General features: G+C 40.5%; 1 protein-coding gene across 3 annotated transcripts in view; it reads right to left on the minus strand.

The window, feature by feature from the left end:
- Positions 1–734: 734 nt before the first annotated feature.
- The window catches only part of B4GALT5 (beta-1,4-galactosyltransferase 5), a 58,235-nt gene continuing 31,473 nt past the window's right edge, over positions 735–27,496 (minus strand). For 2 of the 3 annotated variants that reach the window (XM_083618996.1, XM_083618995.1), the window contains exons 2-9: positions 19,168–19,302; positions 15,337–15,450; positions 13,911–14,035; positions 10,016–10,132; positions 8,061–8,248; positions 7,745–7,867; positions 6,967–7,068; positions 735–3,709 (exon numbers count right to left, since the gene is read on the minus strand). In XM_083618996.1, coding sequence (XP_083475122.1) covers positions 3,562–3,709; positions 6,967–7,068; positions 7,745–7,867; positions 8,061–8,248; positions 10,016–10,132; positions 13,911–14,035; positions 15,337–15,450; positions 19,168–19,302 — 1,052 coding nt within the window. In that variant the 3' untranslated portion in view covers positions 735–3,561. Of the gene's footprint in view, positions 3,710–6,966; positions 7,069–7,744; positions 7,868–8,060; positions 8,249–10,015; positions 10,133–13,910; positions 14,036–15,336; positions 18,164–18,220; positions 19,303–27,496 lie in introns of all 3 variants that reach the window. The other variant, XM_083618997.1, reaches the window with a different exon arrangement.

Consider the following 27,496-nt stretch of genomic DNA (forward strand, 5'->3'; position numbering starts at 1 on the left):
AATATTAGTTTATCTCTACATCCATTTTCAAGGGGCCTGGAAAAGATGCAAGCTGGATTGCAATACAGTCTCTCTTGAACACTGAGATGTCACAATAAAATGTGGCATGTGCATTAGCTTAATTCCATGAAGACTGCAAAGCAGCTCGGCCTCTGTATGAGATTGGTCTGGGTTTAATGAAACTATTGTATCTGAGGTTTCTGTAACATTGTGATTTACTGCTAACAATTTTACTAAGCTTTGGACATAGTAGCTCATGGTACTGTATTTGACATGGGCAAATGTTAAGGTTAGTTTTTATGGTCTGAAAGTAACCGTATCATGAATTTAAGGCAGCACTTTGTTAAGTAACCCACAGAAGAATCATGTATTTCCCAAAAGAGATTCTGGAATTATAAGAACAAAGAACACCTGGCTCACGATCCTGGAGAAAATTACCCAGGCCACTTCTCTGAACAATAAGGGGCAGTAAGAGTGTGCACATGTTCTTTCTAACAGAAACAGGTTGGCCGTCTTCAGTGATTATAATGTTCAAAGTTCAGATGCTATCTCATGGAATGTAATGCGGGGGTGGGGGTGGAGAAGATTGAAAAAAGTTGACTTTTAAAAAATAGCTATCTGGCAAGTTGTTTCAACTAAACTGTACATTTAAGGCTTGTCTGTGGTTTGTGCTACATAGAACCTGCAGGTTAAACATTGTTTTGATAAATAATGTGACATCAATAGTCTCTTGGTTCTTGAATATGTATTCTTTTTACTGAAAAAATCATTCATAAATTAACATACAAAAATGTACAAACACATGGGTAAATAAATGTAATGACACAAAGGATTGCTTTGCTGAAAATTGTGTGTGTTTTAAAACACTATAGATTTCAGTGCAAAAATGTACCCCTGGCACCTCATAGAAAACATAAGAGCAAGCTCAAACAATAGGATGGAAGGAAGCTACATGTTGTTCAATGCTACCTTTTCCGAGCAGGTGTTTGGAAATGCATGGTGGTTGCTCAGCTGGTAAACTCTTTCAAGAAGAGGAGCTGTTTTTACAAAATGTGGTGGCTTTAAAACAAATGTTTTAGCAAATAAAGACCCACATGGCTCATACAAAAAAAAATAACACGCATTTTTATCATAGTGTTCTGCCCCCAGCAGTGTTAGCCAACCGTGCTGATAGAGATGGGGAGCACTGGCCTTGTTGAAATTTCAGCTGCCAAAGTATGTACAGTTTTTAAAATGATTTTCTTTTACACTATAACATCACATGCGCTTGACATTTATGTTTTCAACAATTACATTTACTATATAGTATTTGACTTAGCTGATAAGAATAACAGTGCACATTTCAAAGATATTCCACATTTTAAAAGAGGAAAATAAAACAACTTGATTGGAAAGAACAAAATAAACCAAAAGCCATTGATTAAGGAGTAAAACTGACCCTTTCATGCTAATCTTTAATGCCTTTCTGAGCAGAGGTAATTCCTTTTCTTGTTCAAGAATAGGGGTTCTAGAGGGATGGCAATCTACTCAAAAGCTTGAGGATTTGAAATGCCACACAGACCAATATCTATTCGGGTATATGTAGATGTGATGGTGAATTCAGACATTTTGAAAATACATTCCTCAACTGAAGCACCATTAAATAAAGATGTTGTTTTCTAGATTAAAAAAAAAAGAAAGACAAGCAAGAAAAGGGTATGTGTCTTATCCACATCTGAAAAAAGTCAAAATTTAGAAGTCTTTATTGCTATATGTGCCATAAAAAAATAAAAAGACACGCAAATCCTTACCTCTGCAGCAGCCATGAAGGGTTCCCCTTATGAAATATTTTAAAGCACACTTACCAGCATTCTCAAGAGCAGACTTGCTGCCTTTCATATGGGCTGATAAGACAGACACAAACACACGTGCGAGCACGCACACACACACACACACACACACTTTCATAACTCTTTTGAGACGTAAGAAAATAGGCTTGGTCAGTCACACCCACAACAAATGTATATGGGGATCATACATCCACCGAACCAAAGAAACTAAGTGTAAACTATGCAAGTTAAACAAATTGAAGGCAACAATGCAATAAAAGAAATTAAAGTACTTCTCAGGTTAAGTACTCACAATCTGCGTCTATAAATATATATTAGAGCAATCCAAGAAGACATTTACCAGGGTTATAAGCCCTAGTAAAAAAAAAAAAAAGTTTGTACATACAGTATGAACAGGTGGATTAGTTTTTGAAAAATGAAACAAAAAGGCACAAATCTAAGATGCCCATTTAAACAAAAACCACATCTGTGAAACTGAATGAAGGATATGGACCAAGCACCTGTGTCACAGAGACTCACAATCTGCCCCCCTGAACTAATCTCAATGCCCTTCATTCTTTTAATTATGATTTGGAGTCTGGATATATTTATCACAGTATTTGTACTTGTGCAACACCTTCTCAGTTAACTGTAATAACCAAGAGTTCTAACCTACAATTTTAACCTAGATTAGTTCAGTGTACAGTTTCATTTACACAATAAATATATCAAAATACTATAACTTCCCCACGCCCAAAGTTCAATTACAGGAATCACTGTAGACTTTGCAAACTTAGTCTGAACCAAAAATGTGTGGATATGAGGGGTGAGTGACGACCTACAACTTTTTGGAGAACCTGTCCCTTGCAAAGGCGAAGCTGATTTAGAAGCATTTCTTCCTGTGTTTAGCTTCCACTATGAGATATATGGCAGAATGTGATCAATCAGCATAAAATTTGGAAAGGCTATCCAACCACAAAATGCACGAGACTGGTCTTTGTTCATTAATGAATGGAATCCCTACTTCCAAAGTCAGATTCCACCCCCCAAATAAGCACTGCTATGGCTTCCATTTGTTAAGCTTCGTAACTTACTAGCAGAGTCCCAAACCTGCAAACAGACAGGTAAGTAGCTCTGAAGAAAATTACTCACATGAATGTCATCTGATGTTCTGAAGTGTTTGCACAGGTGGGGGCTTACATAAATTATCTTATGTTGTAAACCTTCAGCTTCAGTTCGGGATCATAAAATAGTTATAAAAAACGCAATTTCTACAAGCTTATTTACACCTGCACTTCTTTAAGAAGTGATTCTGTTGTGTGTGTATGTATATATATTTATATACAGTATATAGTCTTCAAGCAGTTCAGTTAAAAAAAACCAATAGAAACACAAATGTAGAAGAATGATATCATTGTTAAGTAGCAGTTCATCTCCCATTAGGGTCATTGCCTCCAGGTAAGCTTCTGGCACCCAAAGTCAAAAAGCCAATGGCGTCACAGTTTGGTATTGAAGATTAAGGAGATGGAATGCTGGAACAAAAGCAGCAGGTCACATCACTGTTCTTTAAAAAGAGAAATCAAAAAGCAAGTGAAGTCCAAGCTCGCTGCACAGTCTTGAGTGAGTTTATAATCTGACGATCTGTGTGCGTGGAGTATTATTCTTCAAAATTACTGTGATCCTTCATTAGACACAAGATTTTTCTTGTCCAAGAGATACCTACAAAATAATATGTTTTCTTCTTTTCATCTTCTCAGTATTCATTCACCAGAGCCAGCTCTGGCGTCAGGTTGACAGTTATGTTTTTATACAAGGCGTCATATGTAACATTTGGAAAGTAGTTCAAGTTATTGAGGCCATCTAATTCTTGCCTCTCTTTGGACTTCCTCAGCAGTGCATACCTATTGGAATAAAAAGTTGGGAGACATTAAGGTAAATATTCAAAATTGAAGAGAGAAATTAGTGTATTTCTACTAATAGGATGCTTAGTACGATAGACTTCTGTCCCTAAACATATTAAAACCATTCAGAAAGTAATGATCATAAGTAGGAAACTGGGATTTCAAAAAGCACACTGAGAAATATTTTTAATTTGCAATTAGATTTGCATCAGACATATTGTGGCATGAAATGCAACATAATTTATTTTCAAGCCTAACCTCCTAAAAAAATCTATTCTGCACAACTGCAAGACTGCTGCTTTCCATTTTTCTATATTGTGTACAGGGCTGCCACAAATACCAGGCCCAGAGCCCTATGTTCTTAGCTTTCATTTAGAAAAAGTAAGTCAATCTGACATACCTAAAGAAAGTTATAAAACAGTGCAGAGATACATCTCTAGGGCTTTGACCTAGACAGCACTATTTTGACCAGGCAGCACTTTGACTAGACAGCACTATTTTGACCAGGCAGCACTATTGCTAAAGACAGTAAAAATACTTCATCGCTGTTGTTAAGCAATCAGATGAAAGAATGTTGACTACCCCCACCTAGGACTTGTGATTGAACGATTTGGCTATGCTCCTCCAAACACCTCTTTGAACCATGCTGCAGATTTGTTAATTGGGGCAAATCCTCATGAGAGTTTAATATAGCCTGGGGCTATTTTCAAGGCCAGGGCTTAGCTCTGAAGTCATGTGCAGAGCGGCCACTCTCCAATGGGCTTCCCATAGGCATCATGGTGAGAAACAGGAACTTGAACTAGATGGGCTTCTGGACTGATCGAGCTGGACTTCAGTGACGCTCTGTCCCACATATTTGGAGTTAGAGAGGAAAGGCTGCTAAGTTGAGGGACATTACCTGCAGGCAGGTTTAATTCATGGCTACTCTGACTTTAAATGTTACACACAATCTCTGCCTGCCAACTGCAGCAGCAGAATGAAAGCTGGGAAGTTAAGTGAAATAATGCATCAAATGGCTCATCAAGGCAAAGGAGAGATTGGAAAACAGCCCAGAACATGCACTGCAGACTCATTCTATGCTTGAGTGTGCAGTTAATTTAGAGAGCATGCTGCAATACACATACAATATGTGTGTGTGTGTGCTTTATGCAGGACTGCCCTTGTATCTGATCTGGAAGCTGCAAGAAGTGCAGAATGCAATGGACACGCCTACACACAGGAGCAGGTTACCAACAATATGCCACTCATTTGCTGAAAGAACTGTACTAGTTGCCTATTTGCTACCAGGCCAAGATTCTTGTGTTAATTCACATAGCCATTAAAAAAACAAAACAAAAAAACCCTTAGGCCCCAAGTACAGGCAACTGCCCATTTACTCAGGAGTTGCATTCCGAGGAACCACACGTTTCTGCAGGATGTAAGCCCCCCTGCCCTGCCAAAAATGTTGGGTGTGTCAGTGGTCGTACATGTGTCAATTGCACACCAATGGGGAGTTGCCTGTACCTTAAGGACTTCCCGATCCCTTACACTCCATCTCTATCACAGAGATCTTCTGTTAGGACACATTTGGTTGTCCCCCATCATCTTTATGTTCAGCCAGCCTTCACCAGGGACTGAGCCTTTAGTGTGGCAGGCTCTGCCCTTTGGAACTCCTTGCCAACGGTCTGGCAGATGTCATTCCTATTTTGGAACTTGAAGTTTTTACCTTGAATTGACATGCTATTTGTGTTTTTATTGTAATTTTTGTTAGGAAACTGGCATTTATTATTCAAATAAATAAATTATACACACACAAACTGTATAACACTTAAAAATTTCCTGTTTACTTCTTTATCACAATTTCTGTTATTTAATAGCAATTGGCATTATCCTGCAAGAATAGCCACTACCGACAAAGTTGCCAAGTCATCCTCAACATCTTTTTCTTAAAGCAAATGTACAAAATATCTAGCTGCCTGTTTGTGGAAAGGGGTGGGGAAAGCCTCATTCAAGTGGAGAATACTGAACTCATCAAGTTATTTACATTTAAGTGCTTGGATCGCTTTTAGATTTCTGAATGTCATGGTTCAGAATAAAGTAGCAGAGGCATGTTTTAGAATAAAATAAGAGAAACATATTTCCCAAGTGAAAGCATTAGTAAATCCTCATTTGTGGCAAGCCTTGCTAAGGCAGAGAAAACCATATGAGCCTCTGTCAAGTATTGCAATGGCTGCTGGGTTTGTACCCATGAAGCTGCCTTGTACAGAATCAGACCATTGGTCCATCTAGCTTAATACTATCTATACCAACTGGCAGCAGCTCTCCAGGGTTTCAGACAATGGGTGTCTCCCAGACTTACACGGAGATGCTGGGGATTGAAAATTATACGTCTACATGCAAATCAGATGCTCCATTGAGCTATTAGCCTTCAATATAAATTAGTCAATATAAATTAGTGTGTCAGCTTCTTCTGCCCAAGTCCCATGCAATGAATATGTATAGCAAAATAATGGCATAGCTATATTTCAGTGAGGCGTGGGGGAAAAAAATCACGTGGATTGTCCATGATCAGAAGTTGCATTTTATACATGCACAGCTGAAATTAATTTTATTGCAGCTGGCATACTGACGTTTCTGGTGATGTTACAGGGCTGGTTGAGCTCTGCACAAGAATCCAGAATCTTCAATCTTGGTAATCCAATTGAAATATTGGGCAGGTTTGGGCAAGGGCTGAGCAAGGTATTTTTATTCTATTTACATTAATTGGGCAACCAATGTGATTTCTGGAATTGAGACACAAGGTAATTGTATATGAATGTCTGGGTTGGTAGGTTTGATCCAGCACAATGGAAGTTCCTAGTGCCACTACATATATTTCTGTGATAGACATAACACGTCAGCTATATGCTAAAATCATCTGCATCTCTCAGGATGGCTAAGCATGGATTCAAATGCTAAGGAATCACAGAGGTGCAAGCCAATATAATCTGTAACACCAGACAACGAAGCTTCAGATCCACATACATTTCTGAAGAAGTGTGATTATACCAAGCTTAACTATGGTGCTGGAGAATGATGTTGAAGAATGTAAGCAACAACACCCCATATATGGTTTAAAGTATCACACTAGAAGCTTTTAAGTCACTTGACTCCACCCTTAGTTTTTAAGGTGGCAGAGTTTTAGTGTTTGAGATCAGACAGGTTAGCAACAGACACATGCGTGAAGTGCCAGGAAATCTGTACTATCATGAGTATTTCTCTGATAAAATTTGACTTGCCTTCCTAAAAACTGCACTTCTCCTCTGTGATGATGAGGAATAGACTTGTATTTCCCTGTATCTCCTTCTGGCCGAGTCACCAAGTAGCCTGCATAGTGCACTCTGGAGGGGAAAGAGGAAAGAGAAAAACTTTTTAGCATTTTTGACTTCAACATTTGCCAGGACTGCACGATCTGAGCAATAACCCCCACAATATGGTTTGTAAGCTAGTGCTCCTGACAATCTTATGTAACCAAAATGATCATATTTACACCATGTGCAGGTCAAACACTTAACTGCACATCATACTTTAGTTAGGAAATACAATGGGCAATCGGGGGAGGGGGGAGAGAAGCAAGCGTGTGACCCTGAGACAGAGCAGCCCACCACCCCATCCAGAACTGCTAAGTAAAGAAAACCCATCCCACAGGATATAAAAATGTTACAGATCCTGGAAGATCTTCCTTAAAATTCATGCAGAGGGGGGTGGGAGTTGTCTAAATGTTACTCTGAAAGACTGGAAGTCACGGGAACATGGCCAAATTACACAGAAGGGAAATGGGCAATGCCTATGGGCAGCTTATACTGCCAAGATAGGTGTGTGTCCCAGAAGAAGAGTCACCAATCCTCAAACATTCCAAAGCTAAGCCAGCCCTAACCCCCATGCCACAATATTTTATATCATAATTCTTGTTATTTATCTGGCACAGTGGGAATTGGATAGCCTATGGGGGAGTCATAACACAATTAGAACTTGCATGTAATGCACCCCCTCCCACCTATTTTGCATGCAGTTTACCTGTTCCAAAGGTCATCATCTTCTCCGCCCCAGCCCCAGAAGGCATTTGGAAAGCCATTGATTTTTTTAAACTGTTCCACTGTTAAGCCACTCACTCCTCCAAAGAACTCATTGTAAGGGAGGCTGTATAAAAAGAAGTTTCAGTCAAGGTTACTATGAACAGAACTTAATACAGGTAAGAACAAATTTGGCTTCCTTTTCATTGCCTGTCATAAATAGCACTTTTCTAGGATGCAAACTGACACAGAAGTGTCTGCCTCTGCTTACTTTAACCATTTTAACTTGAAAAGTAAAGCACATGATTGTAGTTACTTACAGATACATATATTTATCCAGCTTTGCTGCAAAGTGTCTTGGCATCTGCCCACATCCATAATAGTTACGGTCATTTTCAGGTATATGGTCCACATCATGGAAGATTAAACAATCCCAGTCCAAGTCCTTCATTGCTTCCCGAAAGCCAACATTGAAGAGCATGGCGCGGTTAAAGGGTTGGTTACCAGCCTGAGAGAGAATCCCAACAAATTAATTACATGTGTTCATTCATTTGTTTACAACACTAGAGATGGAGAATTCTGGTTCACATTTAAGTGCTGACCTAATTCATATCACTTAGTATAATGCATGGATCAGAATACAGATTCTCAAAATTTTGCAACGGTTTTCAGCTCAAAAAAAATGAAACATGTAAAAAAAAGGTGGGTGTTTTGGGATAAAATTAGAAATGCGTATATTGAGATAAATATATTTAAATATGTTGCAAAAGAATACATATTTATGGATTTAATACAATTTTAAATACATATTTTTCTTTTCTTTTTTAAATCACAGATTGTGCAAAAAGTGAACAGACTTCCACATGTACATGTGTGAAATCGACATTGACTGGAAAAAACCCTGATGTGTCCATCCCTACCAGGAACTTTAGGGATGCAAATCCTATGTTGTACCACTCAGCTATATCTCATCAATTGCCAGTGTGAGGACTACAGCAAATTGGCAGAGTTCATGCTTTACAAGGTTTCAGGTTCAATCCCAATCATCTCCAGTGAATAGAAATTCAGGGACTAGGTGTTGGTAAATACTTCTGACTGAGATCCTGGAAATCTGCTGCACACTAGGACAATTTTGAGCTAAATAAACCAACCATGTGGCTCAGGCTGACAGAAAATTTTGTTAGAAAAACACAATGAGTAGCTAGGGATAAGTAACTGTCTCTCTTTTTCATAGAATAACTGCTTAGAACTAATTTCAGGAAAGACCTGAAGAAAAATACAATGTAAATCAAGGCAGAAAAATATTTAGAAGGTATACAAAAGATGTAAGGGCTTTTGGAATTAACTTGCAACACTGCTTGAACAGGTTAGGTTTCTTCTATATCCCATTTGCCCAATACTACACAGACTGGCCAGTTTGGATTTGTGGCCTGGTCATTTTCTGCAGCCTGGGGGCTAGAAGCTCTACAGGTCTCATAAATACACTACAGATATATATACTTACTTTCTAACAGTTAATTACCTCCCAGATTGGATGAACAACTAGAGTAACTGCAATTTACTTCAGCTTGACAATTACTTCGACAATTTTCTTCCTTTTCTTGCCTCCCCAATAAATTCTGCTTGCTAAATAAACATGGGGCAATTTATCACACTTGTCTTTTTCAGTCGCATAGGCTAAGAACTACTAGTGCCAAGCCCTGAGGAGTTCACATGCACCTTTAAGGGCAGCATGGCAAATAAAAAATGGTATCTCAGTTACTTGCAGAGAGTTTAGTTATAGGAGCATTTCACTGCTGCACAGCAATTTAATATGAAAAGTTCATTTCAAAACCAAGGCCAAAATCAGCAATATCAGCTAAAAAGAACTTACGGGATGATTACATCAGTTTTCAGAGCAAAGTGTGACACCAGAAAATAATTTAAGTTTAATGGTACATGTTTCGAGAGGTTTCATAAAAACCTGCTGGACTGATTACAGGGTAAAGTGAAGTAGTATTTGGGTCCCAACTGCTGATCACAGAAAGAGGACATTCACTACCACACGGGGAAAGCTAACATGGCATGTATTTTGGCATCACTAACTGCAGGCACATTCTAGGCACATTTTAGGGATTTAATACAGTATGCAAGAGCCCTATGGAAAGCACAGTTTACTGTCTTTCTCTCAATGCATATTTTGGAAACAAAACCATTACTAGGTCATCTTATTTCAATGTATGTTCTTCTGAAGAGAAATTAGATGGGGGGCAACAATACACACAAACTAACTTACTTGCTCAATAACATAAAATGCAAACTGTAAACGTTGGTGTTGCAGCATTGGAATAAGGTGTCTAAAGAGGACTGGCAGATGCTCATAACGGTTGCGGAATGGGATAAGGATTGCCACCTAGAGACAAAAAAAAAATGACCATTAGTTCTTTCTAGATCTTGGAAGCAACCTAAACTTTATCGGTTCACAGGCTACCAGCACAAAACACCAAGGACATGTAATAATAATAATAATAATAATAATAATAATAATAATAATAATAATAACTTTTATTTATATCCCGCCCTCCCCAGCCGAAGCTGGGCTCAAGGCGGCTAACAACAATCAAATAATCAAACAATCAAATAATCCAACATTCTAAAAACATTTCATTATAAAAATTAATTAAAATCAAATTAATGGCAACCATTAAGCAAAATTCTGTGCAGGTTGCCAGAGGAGGGAGTCAGGCTGGACCCTGACCAAAGGCCTGGTGGAACAACTCTGTCTTGCAGGCCTTGCGGAAAGATGTCAGGTCCCGCAGGGCCCTAGTCTCTTGTGACAGAACGTTCCACCAGATTGGAGCCGCAGCCGAGAAAGCCCTGGCTTTAGTTGAGGCCAGCCTAACCTCTCTGAGGCCTGGGACCTTCAGGATGTTTTTATTTGCAGACTGTAGGTTCCTCCGTGGGGCATACCAGGAGAGGCGGTCCCGTAGGTACGAGGGTCCTAGGCCGTATAGGGATTTAAAGGTTAAAACCAGCACCTTAAACCTGATCCTGTACTCTACCGGGAGCCAGTGCAGCTGGTATAGTACTGGATGAATGTGATCTCACAGCGAAGACCCCATAAGGAGTCTCACCGCGGCATTCTGCACCCGCTGGAGTTTCTGGGTCAGTCTCAAGGGCAGCCCCACGTAGAGCGAGTTACAATAATCCAGTCTGGAGGTGACCGTTGCGTGGATCACAGTGGCTAGGTCAGGGCGAGAGAGATAAGGAGCCAACTGCTTAGCTTGGCGGAGATGAAAAAATGCCGCCTTTGTTATAGCTGTAATCTGCGCCTCCATAGAGAGGGAGGTATCGAAGATTACACCCAAACTCTTAACGGACGGTGCTGGCACTAATTGCACCCCCGCAAGAGATGGGAGTTGCCCCCCCAATCCCATATCGTCCCGTCCCAGCCAGAGGACCTCTGTCTTCGAAGGATTTAACTTCAACCGGCTCCCACGTAACCATCCAGCCACAGCTTCCAAACATCTGGTCAGTGTGTCTGGGGCCGAGTCAGGATGGCCATCCATCAACAGATAGAGTTGGGTGTCATTGGCATACTGATGGCAACCCAGCCCAAAACTCCGGACAAGCTGGGCGAGGGGGCACATAAAGATGTTAAAAAGCATCGGGGAGAGTATCGCACCCTGAGGCACTCCACACACCAAGGAGTGGCGCGGTGACAATTCCCCCCCCCAAGCGCCACCCTCTGTCCCCGACCAGAGAGAAACGAGCGCAGCCATTGAAGGACTGTGCCCTGGATCCCCACGTTGGCAAGGCGGTGGTCCAGGAATTCGTGATCAACCATGTCGAAGGCTGCTGACAGGTCTAGAAGAATCAGCAGCCCCGACCCGCCTCGATCCAGCTGCCTGCGGAGATCATCTGTTAGGGCGACCAGAGCCGTCTCGGTCCCATGACCAGTGCGGAAGCCGGACTGGAATGGATCCAGAGCCGATGTTTCATCCAGATACCTACCAAGCTGTTCAGCAACCTCTCTCTCAATCACCTTACCCAGGAATGGAAGATTCGAAACCGGGCGGTAATTGGATAGATCTAAGGGATCTAATGATGTTTTCTTTAAGAGCGGGCGCACCACTGCCTCCTTCAATTCCACTGGAAATATCCTGGTGCCAAGGGACAAATTGATGATATCCCCCAGGGGGGCCCGCACCTCGTCTGGACACGCTCTAATCAGCCAAGACGGGCACAGGTCAAGAGGACAGGTGGTGGGCTTTCCAGCTCGGAGGAGTCTGTCCACATCGGCTGGGGATATCTGGTCAAAGTGGTCCAATACTGGACCAGAGGACAGTCGAGGGGCCTCCAGTTCCTTTATTGTATCCAAATTGGCAGGGAGGTCATGGCGGAGCAACAGGACCTTCTCCGCAAAAAAGCTCGCAAATGCCTCACAGCTGTGTGTCAGATTGTTATTTAAATTTGGCTGTCCTTCATGGGACGTTAAAGACCTAATTATACTAAATAATTGCGCTGGGCGAGAGCTAGCGGAGGCAATGGAGGCCGAGAAGTAAGACTTCTTAGCGGCCTTCACTGCCATCTCATAGGTTTTCATAAAAACCCTATAAGATGTTCTTGAGGCTCCGTCACGGCCACCCCGCCATACTCGCTCTAGCCGTCTGAGGTCCCACTTCATTTTCCGAAGCTCCGCAGTAAACCAGGGAGCCCGGTTTCTGCGGGGTCGCAGAGGGCGCTTAGGTGTGATCTCATCGATGGCTACCAGGAGCTGGATATTCCAGCCCTCAACAAGCTCAGTCAATGTGTTGCCAGGGGGAGCAAGGTCCCGCAAGGCTTGACGGAATCTATCAGGGTCCATCAGCCTCTGCGGGCGAGCCCAAATTGGCTCGACATCTAAGCAGGGTGGGGGTGGAAAGTCAATCCTGGCTTTCAGAGCGTAGTGATCAGACCATGGCACCTTCATCGAAGGAGACATGATCACATCTATACCAAAGATCTATGCCAAAGATCAAATCCAGCGTGTGGCCTGCTTGATGTGTGGGGCCTGAAACAAACTGGGAGAGCCCTAGTGTCGCCATGGAAGACACCAGGTCCAGAGCCTGTGAGGAGGGAGTGGCATCAGCATGGATGTTGATGTCCCCCAATACCAATAGGTTAGGGTATGTAAATCAAATGGATACAATCTTCAATAATAAAATCTGCAAGAATGGGCAACTGGCTAAACTATCCTCATCCCTTGAGAATTTGAACCAGGATTTCATAATCCTTCTAGCGTTTTAAAGCCTGCTGCAATTCAAACTTTTGTTATGTACAGTCTTACCTCTGGATACGAATGGGATCCGTTCCGGAGCCCCGTTTGCATCCAGAAGCAAATATAACTAGCGATGGCACGTCTGCATGTGCACACATCGCTTTTCGTCGCTTCTGCGCATGCACGTGACGTCATTTTGAGCGTCTGCACATGTGCAAGCGGTGAAACCCAGATCCGTTACTTCCGGGTTGCCGCGGAGCGCAACTCGAACGCACTCAACCCGAAGCGCATCCAACCCGAGGTATGACTGTACTCAAGAGTTACAAACAGGGATTTCAGAATATTAAAGACATGACCAGACAGCTCCATGTTAGGGAGCAGGATGGTCTGAACCTATTTAATTCTTTTACACAACAACAGAAAGCTTCAGCTGCCACAGGTACACATTTAACAACATAGACCAGGCTAGACTGTGCAATTCATATAACCCGAGAAAGAGAAAGTTTGTACGGGTGTGCACCCACCAGAATATCTATAGCTGTGGAAAACAGTCCTTTCTAAACTAATTTCTTCTTCAGGACTAAATTAGATGTGTTAAAAAGGAGGCTCTTTTCCCCATCCCCCGTTACTATAATGGGGAATGTAAAATGGCTACAACTTGTTTTCTTTTCACAGAAGTAGATTAAATGTGCAAGCTCAACAGTCCCTCCAGAGTGTATTAAGCCTCCCAAAACTGGGGGCAGATACATCTGAGGGATTTTGTGCAGGCACTTTGGAAGTCTGTTTCTTTAAAAAACAAAGGGAAAAGTATTTTTCATTTTCTGCAGGAATTGGATGTAAGTTAGCTATGCAAGCCTATTATTTTCCTTATGGTATAATAATACTATTGTTTGGGAAAGATAAGCTTCAGCTTTCCCTGTCTTTAGATTACCTTCCAACGAGGCAAACAGTCTTTAGGCTTCCAGTGGCCTCCTAGTTTGATAGCAGGGTCTTGAGAGAAGAATTGGTGGATCTCTTCCATACTGATTTCACTCATATTTACATCAATAGGGCCCTCTGCGTACATAGTTAAAAAGCAGGTTATGAGAAAAAACAAGTACAGCTCCGATTGAGAATATGCTTTTACAATTCTTGAATTTCTTTACCCCATTATATTGCTGCACAATTCAATTCTTACATTTTCATAACTCCCAGTATGTCAAAAGCAATTGATTTCTATATATATATGGGGTTATAATTGATTTTGAGGTGTGCTTAATATGTTTTGTAGAACGTTGACTTCTCATAGTAAAGGAATGATGCAGCTGAAGTTCAACACTTTGAATCAGGGGTCAGCAAACCTTTTCAGCAAGGGTCCGGTCCACTGTCCCTCAGACCTTGTGGAGGGCCGGACTAATTTTTTTGTGGGGGGGGGGGGAATGAACGAATTCCTATGCCCCACAAATAACCCAAAGAAGCATTTTAAATAAAAGCACACATCTACTCATGTAAAAACACCAGGCAGGCCCCACAAATAACCCAGAGATGCATTTTAAATAAAACACGCTGATTCCCGGACCATCCACGGGCCAGATTTAGAAGGCAATTGGGCCGGATCCGCCCCCCCGGCCTTAGTTTGCCTACCCATGCTTTGAATTTGGTCTTCATTGAATTCAACTGTAAAGTGTTAAACAGATAGACTGTCTCATCAGGTTTAGGGTAACAACATGGGAGGCACTTATCATGGTTACAATCCTTATCCCTCTCATGGCTTGTTGGTATGTTTTAAACAGATTTTATATATGTATATGTATATAGTTTAAATTCTATCTCTGTTTAATTGTATTTTAATGATACATTTTTCTGTGTTTTTAGCTGTACTTGTTTTTATCTGTAAGCCATCTTGAATCTCATTAGGGAAAAAGGTGGGGTAATAATAATAATAATAATAATAATAATAATAATAATAATAATAGCAGCAGCTTGCATTTAAAGTTTTTAAGAGACTCACATAGCAAATGTTCAATGTGGTATCTAACCTGGTCCATCTAACCTGGTCCTTCAACATCATTATCTGAGTTCATGTCTGAATCTGAGTATTTTAAGACCAGCAATACATGGAACATGCTATCTCATCTTTGGACTGAATTAGTGTTACAATCTTCTCAATCGCTCAACCAGTGAAGGACTCATTACTACTAGAAAATTGAGAATTCTTGAAGAACAATGAAGACTTCAAATACACCAGGAAAATAAAGAGTACCTCCTACTTACTCATCCAACTGGCTCTGAAGCCCATAAGGATGATGAGGGGCTACGAAATGAAAGGAGTGATGAGAAAGTAAGGCAAATTGTTCTGCAAGTCCTTTGGTACTTACTCATAGAAGGGAGTCTTTCAGGGCAGGTATGGTTTGGAAAGTATGTAAAGTCTTCGGGAAGAAAGGTTGTTGTTTGCAGAAATGTTTCACTGTGGTTCAAATCAAGAGGATAATCTGGGAGGTGGGAGGAGAGAAAAGAAGAGTGCTATTTAGGCTATTAACTTTGCAGTCTCTTTTATTCATCAACAATATCTGTCGCTAACCACAACATTTAGAGCAGGGGTGAGCAAACCTTTTCAGCAGGGGCCGGTCCACTGTCCCTCGGACCTTGTGGGAGGCTGGACTATATTTTTTTTGGGGGGGGGAATGAACAAATTCCTATGCCCCACAAATAACCCAGAGATGCATTTTAAATAAAAGGACACGTTCTACTCATGTAAAAACATGCTGATTCCCGGACCATCTGCAGGCTGGATTGAGAAGGCGATTGGGCCACATCCGGCCCCTGGGATTTAGTTTGCCTACCCATGATTTAGAGTACTTCGCTTCTTCACCATCAAGTGCTATACAACACAAATAAGCATGTTCCTAGCATTTAATTCTATATTAAGCAATAAAACTATGGAATTATTAATGGGTTACAAATCTATAAAGCAACTAAGGCACTGCTGACAGTGTTTTCCCAGAGAAGCCATACAGTTCTCTCATACATTTGAAAAATTCCAGCCACTCATTCTAAGGTTTGTCATGCTGCATCTCTCATTTTGTACAACCTCAGTGCCTTGAAAAATAAGTTTTCATTATTAGTTTTAAAAAATGTGATGCACAGAGTTAATTAATTCAACTATGTAATAACTGTTCTGGCTGTTATCCTTTGCCCAAATCTAATCTGGTCAGGTAGGCTTTGCTCCCCTAAACCAGACTCCTACAACTGCCTTGTTCCCTTCAACCACAAGAACCTACTAAGACACTTACGGACACCTAGCTCAAACAAAAATTTTGCTTTACACGATGCTGCAGCTGAATCTTAAGCTGTGCAAATTCTATGCACAGTTATGGTATTCTTGGTTTAACAGGAATAAGTCCCAAGGTTCTTCTGGGGACAATAGCACAGGTACAGCCTTGTGCCTCTCTGCCTAATCTTCTCCATCTATTTGGTTCCCCCCCCCAACTCCATCTCTGTCCAAGGGCTGTAAGTTATGCCTCCCCCCCCCCCAGTCAGTTGAACAATTCACAGAGCATTTTTTTAAAAAAATGAAATGTCAAGTCACAAGTGCTTATTTGCATTTTCAGGGAATAATTCACTAGCCCCAAGCTATCAAGTGAGTCAGTAGGGCCTGCAAAGTTAAGACAGAAAAGGTATTGCAATTATAGTCTAACATTAAAAATTACCCCTCCATCATTTCAACTCATGCCATAAAGATCAGCAGTCATAAAGCTTATTGTATTGGAACATAATACAACAGAAGCTGACATGCAAATCAGCAATGACAATCGAGAGGACACCATTAGCATCTGGATGAGTCAGCTTATCATGCCTATTTGTTATGGCCATTGCCATATTTAAATAAACAAATTTCTATTAAAATCAGGCAAGTACATGTTGTATTTCTGCTTGCTTTGTTCTACTCATCATACTTTTCATGAATGTTACTATTTTAGTATAGCATAGGGTTCCCTGCTAACACACTGAAAAATGCTAGAGAGTTCAATATACTACTACTAGCAGAAGCTTCATTTAATTACTGGGATCTTGCACAGAGCTGTTGCATTCAGGTTCTGCCTCCAGGTTTCCCATTGACATCTGACTGGCCATTGTGAGAACATGATACTAGACTAGACAGGGTCTTTGGCCTGATCTGGCAGCGTTCTTATGCTCTTTCCATAAATAAGATAAACCTTCACTCCATTCATATTCACTGCAATTCTACCATTCTCCTAAGTTTTAGCTTGTTTGTCTTTTATGTGGATTATTCAAATGTAGCTGGATGACAGTCCTTCCCAAAATACAACATCAATAGTGCATCCTAGGACCAAAGAACCCTTGGACCAACTGCCTGGGTTGCATGCCAGGTTTCATAACTTCCTCAAGCCATCTAAAAATAGCATTAGGAAAATGAGACAACTGGCATTTACAAAGATGACTGGCTTAGTTGTGTAATCTAAAAAAACTGTGACAGATGTATAAGGTTATTAAAGGTTCCTTCTTCCCATATGCATAGGGAAATCCATATCTTAGAGCTCCTCCTTCATTTATCCTCCCAGAAAGAGAAAATCTGCAGTAGTTTCCACCTCTTGGGTGTGGTAGTTAAATGGAAATTAAAATGACATTATTATTGCCAAACAATACCGAACAAATGAGACCAAGTTGATTTTGCAACCAACTGTGATTCAAGGGTTGTGTGTCAGCCCAAAATGATGACAATTTCTATGAATGTAAGCTTGATGGTTTGGGGTTCAATATAACACTAACAGCAATGAGAAGACCAGTGCAGTACCTAATTCCAGCTCAGAGTATTTGAACAGTCTAGGACTTTGAACAAATAGACATGTAAGGTAAACAGAATTTTCTGGTTGTATATCTGCTTTGCTTTTTGCATCATCATCAGTTACTGCAGAAACAATGAGCCTACTTCTCCCCATACTTGCTCAATGTTCTGGGAATGTAGTGAAACTAGATGGCTTTTCCTAGGTTTCAGAATGAGTCAAACTAACAGGTCTCCAATGAGCTTTTGGCCTAAAGGTAAGGTAGGCTATACCTTCTTGTAGATAATGAGCACTCAAGTTGAGATACTGTTATTTAACTGACTACAGGCATCCTTCTAAGGGTCCACAAATGGAGCCCAGGTCCAGAAAAGAAACTATTGAGTTTGTTCCCACAGCTAGACTGGCTTGTTTTGTCTGCGGTACTTCAGGAGAAACGGAGGCGCACCATGGGAAGTACTGAGAAGCATACACAAGCATGAGGCTGGTTCATATAAAACCATGTTTGTTCTGTACTATAACTTAATATGATGTGCAAGCAAGGCTAATGTGTTGTCCACTTTAGCTCATTCAGTGTGAACTGTTCATATAGCAATGAGCAGTGATCAAAAATGTTATTTGGCTATGTATTTGAGACAGAAGAGTGTCAACTGTGTCATCAGCAGGCAAAAACACTGCAGTGGGCTACTGGTAAGACTACTAAGTGACTTGGGTAACCATCCAGAAGATGGCATAAACTGCAGAATCACTTCTGGGTTTTTTTCATAGAAACACAGGAAGCTGCCTTATACTAGGCCAGACTATTGGTCCATCTTGCTCAGTATTGTCTACATTGACTGGCAGCAGCTCTCCAGGGTTTCAGGTAGGTAATCTTTGCCAGCCCTGCCTGGTGATGCCGGGGATTGAACCTGGGACATTCTGTGTATCCTAGGCGAAACATTTGAAAAAAAACCTCTGACAGATCTAATGTATTAAATAGATGCCCAGCTGAGAAGAGAGCTATAATGCGCAGCTGAACTCCTGGCACCATATGTGAGTTCATTAAACATAGGATATAGGCATTTTATTCAGGTCATAGTAGAAACGGTGTTAGTTAAGTGAAGTGTGTTATATATTAGTAACAGCCCTGTGATCGAATCAAAGTAAAGCTTGTAAGGTTAAAATTCAAGTCAGGAACACAGATGATTACTATCCAAGATATTCAAATAGAAAACAAGATACTTCAGTATCCTTACAAATGCCACTATCATACACTGGTTCCACTGGAAATCTCAATGCAACAGCTTTCAGTCTACGGTGTCTAAAAGCTGTTCAATGCTTCTTGGGATAAGGTCAGGAAAAGGGAAGTTCCCCACTCCTACCTGAGATGGTCTTTTTTACCTAAGGAGAAAGGTTTAGTAAACATACCTGAGTCATTCCCACTGCTGTTCCTCTTGGCATAGGCACTGCGGACCACCTGTTCATAAACCTGAGCTCCTATTGTTCTCATGTTTTCACGAATCATGATGCCTTGGGCTTGCATCATGAAGAGGTAGGTGTTCACTGCAAGAAAAACGAAGGTTCAATTAGTCACAGCCCTTTTACAGAAAGAAGACAAGTTCTAAAATCTTTTTAAAATTATTTCTTTGCCACTGGTCACTACAGAATGTGTCTTATGTATATTGCTTCTCAATTGCTGTGTATTTTAGATTTGTGATACATAGAGGTTTTTGTTTTGTTTTTGCTTAAACTCACATGCACTGGAACAGGTTTGTGTGCTTTGAGGTGAAGAAATTTAATAAAATTAGTGAAAGCAGGAAGAGACCACAAGGGCCAACCTGCAATGCCAATACTCTGCAGGAAGGTCCATCTCTTCTCACCCTTTAGAAAATGGGCAAAACTAGCTAGACATGCCTCCCTGGGCAGGAAGTTTTTTAGGGTGGGGGTGCCACTACCAAGAAGGACCATGAAGTGAGAAATAAGGTAGCACACATATGCTACACAGGGCACCAAAGACATCAATTAGGTATGCTTTACAATCATGCTATGTAGTGAACTGTGAAGACTAGATGCGCATTTTGCCACAGGCTATGCAGGCAGGGAGATAAGTAGTACTGGAATTTTTTCAGATGTGTTCAAGCACAGAGTTTGTTAACTCCAGGCCATTGCTTTTATTTTGACAGAAGTGGAAAATAAATTCCATCCAGGCAGAATGTGCAATGTCAATGCAAGTTGACAAAAAAAACCAAGTTTTTATTCAGTGAAGGGCTCTCCTATTTGGAAACAAAGGCCCCTTGCAAGTTTACACTACAGAGGAGAATGTATGAAGAAATTGTTCTAATTATTGCATATTGGAAAAGTCCAGTGGGGTGAAAGCCCTGATCAATACTTATTTTCACACTAAGGTTATTTAATGCAACACACACAAAGTGAACCATGTATTTCAGATACTAATGTATGAAAACTGTATGAAAACGCCCTTGATTTTTACTTGATGCAGTACTAAAAAGTTGGCCTGCAAATAAAAAGAAACACAATGTTGGCCTTAAACACATACATCAGAGAGTACCACACAAAGGGCTAGACTCTAGATTGTTAGTCAGCAAGAAAAGACTGCATCAAGTTAGATCTGAGGAAGCTCATAGATGATAAATTCATTTGATTGTGCCACGGCTCATAAGAGGAAAGCAGGGAGTCACTTTCTCAGGAAGATTCTTGTCAACCATCCTGTGCAAGACGCCTACAGTTTTCCAAACTACAGTAAGCCCACAACTTACACACATTTAATTTGTGCTCGTTCAGCTTTATATACTTGGCAAAAAAATTAAAAGGGGGCCATCCAGGAAAAAAATACTTTGGCAATCTCACCTGCCATTTGAACCCAATGTATTTTGACTATACACACTTTTGGCTTTAGATGCAATCCCCACATAACACCCACATAGGTTGCAGGCTTGTGGTTGGTAAAAAAAATTCTATGCTGAGCTTTCATACTAGGTCATATGGGAAAGGAGTGGTACTCACATGAATGCTCTTCCATGAAAAAAAAATATATCCATATGTTCAAAAAAACTAGATGTTAAAGGAAAGAGTTCTAACATAGCCTTCTCCCAGACAAGTTAATTTTATATGGACGGAGTGGGGGTGGGCTTTGGAGGAAGATTCAATAATGTGAGAGCAGTCTGACATGGTACAGCCCAGATAAAATATTCTGATACAATCTTCTGCAACATGCTTTTTTGAGAAGGCAGATCCAAAGCATTCCTCATGCACCCTCTATTCCAGTATCTCAGCAGCAGCAGGGAGGGAGGGAGAGCATCTAATCTACATATAATTGTGCTAGGCAGTGGATGATGTACAGATAAATACACCAAAACAGCTGTCATACAAAAACACCTAACAAATTACTAGAAATTTCAACCAAGTAATGCCAAGTTATTATCCAAACAGTGTTGCCTGAAAACTTCCTTTAAGTTGAAGATAATGAATCTAAATTACTGGGTGGGCTCCTGGAGGCATTCAGGGCTTGTTCACAAAATATTCTTAATAACTATATTTGAATATTCTGTTTAATCAGACATTATCCTTCATCAGACGTTTTGAAAGAATATTTGAGTTTGCTTTTAATGGCCAACTCACAGATATCTGTCTTGCTTTTAATGCATTTTTACAATGCCACTGGTAGCCATGGTAGAAATTTAGTAAAATTGCATTTCTTATTAAAATCTTTTAGACCTTGCAGGGTAGTTTTTATAGTCATGTAAACCAAGGGGGAAGAAGGACTCCTCTAACACATGAATATGGCAACTATAAATAAATTGAATCAACAATTAGCATTATGGTATAAAGTACACAAAGAGTGGTAGCGGCATCCTGGCAACAAGGAATGGACAAGCACAAATATTCAAGTATTTAGAAACAAACTCAGTCCCATTAAAATGCTGCATAGCAGGGGTGAAAGTACAGCATTTCCACTTAAGCAGAATACAGACACGAGTTATTTTTATTTTTTCAAGGAATAAACTTTACCAAGCTACCGGTACTTCTTTCACAACAGCATTTCCACTTAATTATATTAATCAAAATGATTCCATGCTGTGTTATTTATAGCCTTACCTTGGCTAAAAATTACAGTATAGATGCTCTAAGTAAATAAAGGGTTTTCACTCACAGCTGCCACATTAGATTGGTTGAGTTAAAGAAAGCTGGACTTCATAATGTTCAGCTCAATTTGATCAGATACTTCTATAAAGCAGCTTTCTATGAGATGAGATCCATGGTAAATATTCATCTGCTTTAGAGGGCCTAAAGGTCACCTGAACTCTCTAGCCCTACCCACATCCTTCTGAAAATTTGCAGGTTATTTTCCTAGAGGCACTTATATGATATATTTCATTTTCATAATAAAATTGTTCACCACTAAACCAGAGAGGGGGAAAGAAGTTACTTAAGAGTTTTACAGCTTAGGAGATACCACAGAGAATTCCCTCTACTGCATCAACCCCACTCCTTAACTTCTGAGAGCAGTAGAGCTACCTAGAGGACTTCCTCTGATGCTCCTAACTCCCAAGAGAGTCTGTCAGGAAGGATGTACTGTACAGGTGTAATGATGTATAGGTAAAGGTAAAGGAACCCCTGACCATTAGGTCCAGTCACGGACGACTTTGGGGTTGCGGCGCTCATCTCGCTTTATGGGCCGAGGGAGCAGGCATACAGCTTCCGGGTCATGTGGCCAGCATGACTAAGCTGCTTCTGTCAAACCAGAGGAGTGCACAAAAATGCCATTTACTTTCCCGTCTGAGCGGTACCTATTTATCTACTTTGACGTGCTTTCAAACTGGTTGGCAGGAGCTGAGACCGAGCAACGGGAGCTCACCCTGTTGCAGGGATTCAAACTGCCGACCTTCTGATGGGCAAGCCCTAGGCTCTGTGGTTTAACCCACAGCACCACCAGCGTCCCATCTAATGATGTATAAGCAAGAGCCAAAAAGAGCAATTCCATTTAGGTATCTATAAAATATTTGTACTCTCTCAAAAGCTCAGACAAGTTTGTTTGTTTGTTTGTTTGTTTGTTTGTTTGTTTTAAAGCACCTACACATTAAGGGGTATAGACTTCTGCTCCTAAAAGGCTCAACAAAAACTTTTCTATCACAGACTTTTTTTTCAAATAATCATAGCTTAAATATCAGGACAAGGGTCCAAACCTGAAGAAGCACACAAATCTTGGTACCTCTCAGGAGTCAGGACAAGAGACAATTACATATAACTCTCATATTTGATTAAGCTGATGGGTGCAGCAAATGCATACAAGGAAGGGAAGCAAAACCCAATATGTAAATATTTAGTTCCAAAAATAATCTGCATATCCACATTATCATAGCAAATGGGATGTGCAAAATATTTTTTTCTGGTCTGGGTTGTTTTGCCCACTGCACATTTATGCATCAGAATGTAATGGTTTGCAACAGCTACCTCCAAAAAGCACTCAGCAGAATAATTTCCACATATGTCATACAGTTGGAAAATACTCTAGTTGATAAATGAGATTATCTGCAGATTACAAATTATTATTATGCAGATTAATGGGTTTATCTAGCCTGGTGGATTTTTGAAAAGGGTAAATATGAGATCCAATCCAATTTTAGTGTGGTGGCAAATTTTGACATCTGAGCCCCTGCAGACCTAAAAGCAGAAGATTAGCCTGCTGAGTGGCAGTAGATTGCCAGCTGCTAACAAACAAAAATCTTTACAACTCCATACACAAATAGTTGCGGACAAAAATGCAAAACATTAAACACTTGTGCACAGTCTTTAGAAGTGGTTCTGATGGCACCCACATTTCTTCATAGTCAGTCATCAGATGGCAGTTTGTCTCAAGTTCTGATAAACTCTCAGCAACCATGAAGCACAATCCAATTAGGTTTTGCACACAAAATATTTAGAAACTGGTGGTTACGTCAGTCACTTGCAAGAATGTATCACTGTAGTCCTGTCTGCCACAGGAAGAAGACATTGTTGCTCTGTGGTAGATAATGTGTTTTCCTATGCAGGAAGCCCCTGGTTTATTCTCTGCTTTCTCCGGTTAAAACGAGTCTCAGAAGGGAGGGCAAAATCAAAAACCACAATGAGATACTGCCCAAAATAGACAGTACTGTGCTAGATGGACCTTTAATATAATTGTGCATAAAGCAGATGCATACGTGCACGTCACTTGTCCCATTTTCAGACCCTGGGATCAACCAGACTCTCAGACTGGCAACTGCAAGGCTTGATGGGCAGTGTAGTCATTGCTGTTTCAGCAGCCCCAGCACTCATGCCAACTGGGGCAGAAGTTGGGAGGAATAACCATTTGCTGCACCAGCTCTTACTGATGCAAGGGAGAGGCTTGTATCAGGCTTGTTGTCATCATGTGACAGCAGCAGGGTCAGTGCAGGATCCAGTAGATCCTGGGCTAACTTTGCCCCACAAATACCCTATTTAGGTGGTTTCCACTGCCTACCACAGCTATGCATGCTGCTGGTAGCAGTTCCTGCCTGCCATTTAGGAAGGCACATTGATGTGTAAGTGGAGCTGGGCAGATGGACTCCAGCAACTAGAGGTGGTAGACTGCTCTGCCCCATGCCACAACAAATCCCACTCCTCACAGAGGAAACTTCAATTGCAGAAGTGAAAGCTCCTACACCATTCCACATCCCACTGTACTGCTGTTTATTATGGTTGTTGATTGTAAATTAACTTCCTATAGAAATCCAACTCTTGTAAGTCACCCTGAATGCTGCAAATGCAGTAGAAAGTATTTGGAACAAATTAATAAAATTGGCTTGCTTTCTCAGTACACTTATTCTGAGGTCCACTTATGACATGAAATTCAGACTTGAAGCCATAACAATGTCACATTATTCCAACTTGTGATGGATATAAACAACAAATTTCAACTTTCTAGATGTTGCCAAATTAACTTCATAACATGCCTGGCAGTGGGGAGCGCGTCTCAAAGCATCTCTATATACACAGATTAGACACCATATTTGAAAAAAACTGTAGTGCAAAATACACTGCAAAATGTAGAAATTATAGTGTTACAGGTAAGTGTTTCATTCTCATTTGGAACATAGGAAGCTACCATTTACAGATTCAAACCAATGACCCATCAAGCTCAATTTTGTCCAGAATGCTGATTGTCAGTGGCTCTCCAGGGTTTTAGCCAGTGGTCTTTCCAAGCCCTATGTGGAGATATTGGTGGTTGAACCTGGGAGCTTGTGCATGAAAAGCATGTGCTGCATCACTGAGCTATGCTCCTTCCCTGTACATTGTATGAACTCTGAAGTACTCAGAACTTTCTAACTTTGCATGGTGCATGAACAGGCTTGATTCTGCTTGCTGTGTGGCTGAGCAACTACAGAATGGTTTTAATGGCACGTAGCCAATAGATAGACAAGATATTTTCTTCTGTTTTTAGAACTGGACCAAATGATATCATCTGAAGTCAAATTATGTAATTTGAAATTCAGTTTGTATTTTGCTATTCAGCAGAGATAGCCATGCCTAGTGAGGTGAGGTGAGAATATTCTCTGCTAGAAAATTTTCTGGAGAATATTCTCCACAAACTGTAAATTCTAATGTAAGAACCAGTTTTACAATGCACATTTAAAAAAATCTAGTAAATAATAACTCAAGCTGTGATATTGCCAGCGTAAGCAATGAATAATGTTTTTTTGATCCAGTTACATTACTGGGCATTGTATCATTCACCATCGGCAGTTCTGAAATGTGAGCTACAGAAAACTTTTTTTTAGTTTTTAGTTTTTAAAATGCTATTCGTTTAATCTGATGAACATTTGAATTCATATGTATTTCAACTATATGTAATAGGCTTTTTTCTATTTTGGTGTGACCTTATTCTTAGCAATTCTATACCCTTGGCCATATGGTGATATAATACACACACACACACACACACATATATACAGAGAGAGAGAGAGAGAGAGAGAGAGAGAGTAGCTTTAATGCTTTATACACTTAAAGTACCTAGGCCTATATAATTATGTGTTACAGCATGTGAGGTGGCCTTGATTTAAACAGTTGACCTTTCTGTATTTTTATTTAGTGCCAGTAACTGGTTTTTGCAGTGCCATTCAATGGTACAAGGTGCCATTTACCAGAGACTGACATACTCAAATATGGCAAGAGCCAGTGTGGTGTAGTGGTTAAGAGCGGTAGACTCGTAATCTGGGGAACCGGGTTCGCGTCTCCGCTCCTCCACATGCAGCTGCTGGGTGACCTTGGGCCAGTCACACTTCTTTGAAGTCTCTCAGCCCCACTCACCTCACAGAGTGTTTGTTGTGGGGGAGGAAGGGAAAGGAGAATGTTAGCCGCTTTGAGACTCCTTAAAGGGAGTGAAAGGCGGGATATCAAATCCAAACTCTTCTTCTTCTTCTATTAATATTTTTATTAAAGTTATATCATTTTCAATGCATTAAAATGAATATTCTATTTTAAATGAAAATTCTCTAATATTCTCCAAAATATTATTCTTGAGAATTTAACATCACTAGCCATGTCACACTGCATCATATTACTTCAGCTGAGATACTTGGATATTCCTCCACTGAGAAGTTACAGTACACATGTAACAAAGCTTATATAAAGGTTGGGTAGACCTGTCCCTTATAATGGAGACGGTACAGTTAATACAGACTGCAGAAACTGATGTAATGGGCCTGAAGAGAATGTTGTTCTGTAGCTTCTAGGCATCTTCATAAGAGCTTGAAGTTGGAGTAATTAGCACTCCATTAGAAATCTCACTCAATAACATATTGCCTGATTTTTGCTTCCTTGAATCTTAAAAGCGCCATTTCAGATGGCATTTTAGCAATTCTTTGAATAAATGGGTTAATACAAAATCTAAGAAATGTCAAGGGCCAAACAATAAGGCAAGTCTTTTGACTATGTCCGTAGGTAACAGTGTAAGTCACTGAATACTGCAGACATTTTAAGGACCTTTAGATCTGGTAACCAGCTTTTGACCATTCTGACTACTTCTATTCCATGCCTGAAAGTAAACTTTCCTCATTAGCAGCCTTGGAGACAAGCACACCAAAGCTCTGCGAAGCAAGTGGGAAGGTTCACTGAGTTAATATAAAGCATAAGACCTTATCTTGTTTGTAAGGTTGTGCAAGCTCTGAGAGAGAACCGCCTGACACTGCATGGGTACAAGGGCACATACTTGGCACATACCTCTCTGCCAAAGTCACAGGAAAAGAGCCTCATCACACTACAAGTAAGATTAAACCATCTGATGCTGATCCAAGGAAAGACGTGGTGTTTCAGAAAGATTCCTAAGATACTTAAGTGAAAATTTAAAAATCTACATTTGTAGTGAGGAGAAGATCTCTTTGATTAAATACAAACAGAAAGGACTCATAATAAGGATGCTTCACTGACAAAATCAGTTTGAGCACCAATGACAAGGGGGGCACAAAAGTTTGGCTTCTGGTACAATTGTGTCCTAAAGCACCTAGAATTGAGGCTGGAGATTTTCACCCAGCAGAGAGTTAATATCACTAGTATCCGGGGGCGGGGGGGCGGGGACATGTCTCAGGAATCAAAAGAGGATTTGCTGTAAACCGAATGCAATTGCAACATACATATATATTCCTGAAAATCCTTGAAATGACTCAACAATGTTTCTATTTCTAAATCTGCTACCAAGGATTGCACATGTTATCCTTTTCATTTCTCTCATCCTATCCAAAAT

Source organism: Podarcis filfolensis, assembly GCF_964270895.1.
Source record: "Podarcis filfolensis genome assembly, chromosome: 6".
Classification (NCBI taxonomy): Eukaryota; Metazoa; Chordata; class Lepidosauria; order Squamata; family Lacertidae; genus Podarcis; species Podarcis filfolensis.